This window comes from Pterocles gutturalis, unplaced genomic scaffold, assembly GCF_000699245.1.
Source record: "Pterocles gutturalis isolate BGI_N339 unplaced genomic scaffold, ASM69924v1 scaffold49194, whole genome shotgun sequence".
NCBI classification, from domain to species: Eukaryota; Metazoa; Chordata; class Aves; order Pterocliformes; family Pteroclidae; genus Pterocles; species Pterocles gutturalis.
This window is the reverse complement of record NW_010132552.1, coordinates 1-6,437: the sequence shown is the minus strand read 5'-3', so window position 1 is coordinate 6,437 and position 6,437 is coordinate 1. Positions and strand designations below refer to the sequence as shown.

General features: G+C 39.0%; 1 protein-coding gene across 1 annotated transcript; it reads right to left on the bottom strand.

Annotated features, from left to right (window-relative positions):
• Positions 1-2,650: 2,650 nt before the first annotated feature.
• TMEM159 (transmembrane protein 159) lies at positions 2,651-5,659 on the bottom strand. The gene is made up of 4 exons (XM_010080918.1): positions 5,588-5,659; positions 4,517-4,685; positions 3,977-4,115; positions 2,651-2,744 (listed from the first exon to the last, which is right to left on the bottom strand). Exons 1-4 carry the CDS (start codon positions 5,657-5,659, stop codon positions 2,651-2,653), a joined length of 474 nt encoding a protein of 157 aa, XP_010079220.1.
• Between the last annotated feature and the right edge of the window lie 778 nt (positions 5,660-6,437).

Here is a 6,437-nt window from a genome sequence, read left to right as displayed (position 1 = left end):
AATGCAGAAAGCTAGTGTTTTCTGGCTGTGCCTGATAAATTGCAGCACAGATGATAAACAGCACCATTATTTCCCTCCTGTGTAGTGCTTTCTCTGTTTCAATTAATTTTGCAGTCTCAAGCACAGTAATAGGGTTGGGTATGTTTCACTTTAGGCAGACTGATAGAAGAGAATAGGAGATAACCAAGGGATTTATTTTCAAGGTGTATTTACAATTACAGCAGTTTGGCATGTAAAAAAGGCAGAATACTGGAAACATTAAATAAATGAGGTGGTGTCTGTGTTATAATTAAGTCACACTAATCTCTGCTTTATTTCCCTTACAACCATTAGTCTGCTCTTAGCAGCTACTAAACTCCTAGATTTGAAGGCATTACTGCTTAGAAAAAGTAAGATTAAACTCAGCCTGTACCCTGATGATGGGGGCCAGTAGTCTGGTGAATGACAGCAAGGATTCTGTAATGACTGGAAGTTCTAGGCTCACTTTTTGCTAGTTGCAAGGACTTCCAGCACTTAGAAATACTTTATTTCAGTAATTCACAGCTCTTAAAAGCAGGTACTAGTCCATTTGCACAAGGGATAATGTATTCCCTTTACCAGCCAGTGCACAACCCCCCTTCACATCTGTGCCCCTGACATACCACCTGACTGGTGTTTGCAAATGAAGAGACTCCAGCATCTTTCAGCTTTTTGCAGTTCAGTGTATGCACTGGGGAATTTGCTTTTCTTGTTGTATCACCTTCAGCTGTGATGTGTGTCACTGGGCAGCACCACACAAGTGTTAGGAATGGCATTCTCTGATCTTTCCTCCCCCTGATGATCATTGCCTGAGTTCTACTGTAATTGACAGCAGCTGCAGATAAATCCTGAAGTGAGGGTAACAGCAATGTGAAAAACCCAGGTACATATATTAATATATTAAACTTTTGTTCCATCTTTTAGATGGATTTCTGCAGGCTGTAGTCATGTAAACAGTGTTGTAGAGCTAGCTTGTTTTACAAGGAAAGTAGAGCAAGTACTTTTCCTGTTGTGTTTTTTTTTTCTTCCTACTACCAGTATACTATTATCCTCTGGAAGTTAAAAAAAAATCTGGTTGGGATAAAGCTTTGAAGCACCTGAAAAAAAACCCCTAATATTTTATCTACTTAGTAAATTATGAAAGAAATTTCCTGCTCTCTCTTCTGTAAATACTTCAGATTTAACTGGAATCTAGTAAATAGTAGACAAAGCTTTGAAGCACCTGAAAAAAATATTTTAGCTACTTGGTAAATTATGAAAGAAGTCTCTTGTTATAGTCTCCACTCTGTAAATACTTCACATTTAACTGGAATCTAGTAAATGATAATTTTTTTCCAGGTGCTTCAAAGCTTTATCTACTTAGTAAACTACAAAAAAATCTGTTGTGGTCTCCATTCTGTAAATCCTCCCGATTTAACTGGAATCTAGCCCTTTATGAACTAGCATCAGGTCCTCTCTGTCCTGCAGACAGTAACACAGGGTAGTGTTAAGGATAATTTCAATCAACTGGTGAAGTGCAGGGCCAGCTTATCACTACAGCTGAAAATCTTACCACCAATACCATGTGGAGCACTTTATGGCTCAGAAAGATAAACTTTGACTCTAGGTTAGAGTCAGAGTGTGTTCATTCATGCAAAACTGGAGTATTAAATTAATTTAGTCCTTAGGATTCTGCATTTCCTTTACAGGCATGAGAATGGGAATAATCTGCAGTTGTGGCTCAACGATACTGGCCAGCCAAAATACTTAACATTAACCAAGCAGAAAAATTCAGCTCCAAATGTAGCATTTCTAGAAGCAGAGCTTGAAAAGCTGGTTTTACTGTAGAATAAACAGAATAACACAACAACCTGGATAAACAAACACCACTTTATTAAACTAATATATCTAGATATTTCTTAATGCTTAAAAATATTATAGCATTTGCAAAAATGAAAAAAGTCTAAATAACATACAAGAAGTTACACCTGATAAGCAAAACAGGCAATTTAAATACCTCAACAAATATGACAAAATGCAAGACCTAACTGCATACCATTGATGTGATGAGGCAATGAGAACAAGGAAAATATCCCTTCAGAACAATACATCTGAAGGTACATAAAAGCTTATACCATATGATAAACCCCAGTTTTCCTCATATAATAAATATAAAGCATTAGCATGGTGTGCTCATACTATTGTAACAAAGGCTGTTAAGGCTTAATAGTATCTTAACATTCAAAACATATTTCTGGAGTTCTGAGTTTATATATTAAAATTATTAACTGCTGCATACAAATTTCAAAAGATAGTACATCCAGAACTCCAGTAACAAATAGGAAATCAAATACCAACCTACCCTTTCTTTCACCTAGTTGTCACTTCCTTAACAGTAGCTTTTATTTTTATATCCCTCTACCAAATTCTGTCAAACATTCCCTCATGCACACAGACTTAATATTGCAATGCACTGCTGCTTAATGGTTATTCTTAATATCAGTTTCACAGCTACAGCATGGGATGCATACTGGTTTTTTTCACTTCCCCTAAGGAGTGCAGAAAGGTTGAATGCTCAACGAGTAAACAATTACACTGCAAAGGTCAGAATAGTATAGTTAAGTGCCTGTGAAGGAAGTGGGCAGAAACCCACTTATTCGTTCTTTCTATCATTGGCAGAAAGATCCGGGTCAGAAGGACTCTTTTGTGGCAAACTTCCATTAGCTTCTTGCTTCCTTATCTGACCCCTGTACACAGGAGAAAAGAATTATTTTAGTCTGTTCTTCCATAAGATTGTCTTTTAACTTGTTTCTTAAAAAAGCTGAGCAATGCGAGATGTAAACATGCCCAAGACTCCTGGAACATCCACTGCCAGTCTACCAGAGCTTCTCTCAAAAGGCACAGGACCATAAAAAGAGCAGATACTATCTGTTTTAACATCAAACCTGTCAGTCAATATGACTGGTCTGTAGGTTGGGTTGCATATTCAAATATCCTATAGCAAAAAACAGAAGCCTTTTCTGGAACTAGTGGGCAATGGCATGGACCTGGCAGCCTGCCCTGGAGGAGGTGTACAGAGCCCTGGAACAAACGCAGACACACTGGGCCTTGCACTGTGGCCTTGACGTCCTGAAGATATCCTGGGCTCCACAGGCAGTTTTGTGTGTCCTTGAGAGCTGTGCAAGGAGCACAGCTGTGACAAGGAGCAAACTGAGAAAGCCTAAGAAAGAGGGAGCAGCTGTAATTTGTCTTCTTGCTCCTGCCTATGCCTAAGAAGTGTTTATCACTATTCATTCCCTGGTAGATATTTAAGCGGGCAATAGGTGGCACTCTAGCACAACCTGCTAGGGCCTCTCACTCCTAGCTGGATGGCTGGTAAAAGCATGGCTAAGGCAATGGTGACTGAAATGGCCCTCCAGTCCTGAATACTGGGAGATGTGACTGGCAAGCAGCACATGTACAGTATCCAGCAAAACCTGTGATTTCTATTTTGGGCACGCTGTCCCTTGTAAGTACCCCTCTGCCCATCCCAAAATCTACAACTAACTTTGGTCCATTACTTTACAAATGCAAGTAAGCAGAGAGAGCTGGGGTATCACAAACAGAACTGTAAAAGACACAGTCCAATTTGGAAGTTTGTTGTAATGACATTAAAAGCAACATTCTGAGTCAGACAAAGTTGTATTTTATTGCTTGATGTCTTGTTTTGTTAGCACACGCGCATTTAAACACTGTTCAGATTTCCTCTTTCCTCAGTAGGAAAGAGTACATGTATTAACTCCCATTAAAATATATATTGATGACTACACATTTATATGCTCCACACTAAGCCACCAGGGTAGCCAAAGATGCTCTACCATTCAAGCAACATCTGTCAAACTAATCAACAGTGGCTCACTTAGAATAAATGAGGGAATCAATGCAATAGTACGGTTGGGGAGTTTAAAATCCAAGCATAGATCAAGACATTAATACTCACCTTGAAGCATGCCAGTAGTTGACCAGAGTTGAAAGAACAACGTAACAAATACTCAGGACTCCAGAAACTCCCAGTGAAAGCGCTCCCAGGCCACACAGCACACAAAGGAGGGTTATGCCGCCTATAGCTATTACAACACCTAACAAAAGAAGATAAGTTTGTTATTTATACAAGTTTATATGCAAGTAAGCTAGAAGAGCTGACATGCTACCACAACCCCAAATTCAAACCATTTGGGAAAATAGTCTTCTGCAATCAACTAGCTAGCTACTATAAAAGCTATGCTTGGTTAAGATAACTGGTTTAGCCATATCCTGGTGGCTGAGATTAGACAGGGAAATAGGATTTCCCCTGTATAGACTACACTTAATTAGATTACTATTATTGTATTAAGAGTTTCACTACTACTGAGACCTGAGGACTATGTATAGAAATCCTCAATTGCTTGAACTGGGAACTCCAGAAGGAAGAAGATAAAAAGGAAGAGACACCATGGCTTAGAAGGGAATAAGTAAGTACATGCATGCATGCATACAATACCTTCCATAACTATCACACCGATACAGGCCATTATGGCTGTTGTAACAACAAAAATGAGGAAAAATGCAACGGGAATAGCAGACACTGCAATAAACATCAGGAGTGATAAGGCAACAAAAGGATGGTCATCTAAATATTGGCCAACACGAGAATTCATAAATGCAACAACCTGTGGATGAAAGAAAAACATTTCAGACTTTCTCTCTTGTCATAGATAACTTTTAAAGGTCAAGTCTGCAGCTTGAACAGAGGGCAGCTGTTGCCTCTGTTTCAAAAGCATGAATGAGCACTTACTGCAAATTTAGATAACCGCATAGCAAATTTAATTCTACCAACAGACACGTTTCTCTTGGACTTCCCAGTTCCATTCTTGCACAAATTAAAAAAAAAAAAAAAAGAAAGAAAGATAACAAGTAAAAAAAAACAAAGCATGGTTTAGCTGCACAGATTTCAGTGGGCCTCAACAGCTATGATTTTGATCTAGAGAACTGTATTTGTTAAGAAAAAAAATACTGTAACACTTAAAAATTATGTTTTTTTCTTTTTTCCATGCCTCAGTAATATCTGCAACCTGCTCATTCACTGAGCATTAGTACAGTGCAGCCATATCTGTATCACAAATTTGTTAGGAATTTAATTACAATGTTAGTGTCAGAAAAAAAAAATCCTTTTTGCAGAGGCAGTCATACCTATACACTGGAATTTTACTGTAATAGAGATATTTCCCTTCCCTTAAGGAAATAGGTACTGTAGTTTTAGTTCTTTTTATAGTAGCACAACTATTTAACTAAAATGCCACTCTACTAGCTCAAATGGTTGTACCAGTAAAACACGGAAATGCAAAACAGGCTTCTTTTTTTCTTGATTGTTGAAGGTGTGAGAGTACAGCCCTCCCCCCCCCATAGGCTCCTTAGTGTTCACTGAAAAAAAAGGGAGTGCCAATTTTCTCCAAAAAAATAAAAACACAACAGTTTCAAAACTGCATTTGAATAATTTGGGGTGTGATATTCTGAGAATTATCAAAGGAGTATCTTTACAAATATATTCCATAATATCATAATCCAGACCCACATTTGAGTTGCTGTGAATGGACTGCATCACGGAGTGCCATTGCTTCTGCAGCTCTTGCATTTCTTTAGACATGTTGTAATCCTCAGCCACAATTGTGAATCTTCTCAACATCCACTTCTCACTCAGCCATCCAATTTCCCTTAAAATTAAGGTACAATTAGTAATAGGCCCATGCAGATGTTTTATGAAAATGAAGTATTTCTTTTGCAGAAACAGAGGACATAGTGGGAGGTGTCCCTGCCCATGGTGGGGGGGTTGGAACTAGGCGATCTTTAAGGTCCCTTCCAACCCAAACCATTCTGTGATTCTATGATAGATTTCAGACGTTAATGTGATCCACAGAGTCTAAACCATTGCTTTTACAAAGTAAATCAAACATAGGGAGCTCAGCTCTTCTGAAACTCCCAGAGCCAAGTTATCGAGATACAAGGTGGCTCTCACCTTCCTCCTTTGTAACATTAACTCCATATTTAACTGTGAGGGTGTTGAATTACCAGTAAAAAGGTCAATTCTAACTATCTGCATGGACAATTGGCCGCTACGAGTGCTGGAAACTTTTAACACACTGATGAGAGTTGGTCTCTTGAGAAGCCTCATGTTCAGAGTTGAGACCATCCCCTGTACAGCTCCAAAACGCTGCTTATAAAGGCAAAATGGTTTCAAACGCTCTGAACACATTTAATTGTGACAGTTTAAAGGCAACATCACCTCAAAAATCTCCTTTTCTCCATGAGCGTTTCATCCGTCGTTGCTAGGGGCACCCCTGACGGGGAAGGTTAACAGATGCAGTTTCCTGCTCGCAAACCCAGTCACCGTGTCCCCTCCCTTTGCCCACACGCTCTGTCACCCC

Bases quoted from the DNA above. Each gene is read 5' to 3' on its own strand.
- TMEM159 (XM_010080918.1), bottom strand. From the start codon at position 5,659: ATGTCTAAAGAAATGCAAGAGCTGCAGAAGCAATGGCACTCCGTGATG. The intron at 4,116-4,516 runs GTATTGTATGCA...TTCTTTTGTTAG, and splicing joins CGGTGTGATAGTTATGGAAG to GTGTTGTAATAGCTATAGGC. The intron at 2,745-3,976 runs GTGAGTATTAAT...TCCTGTGTACAG, and splicing joins AACTACTGGCATGCTTCAAG to GGGTCAGATAAGGAAGCAAG.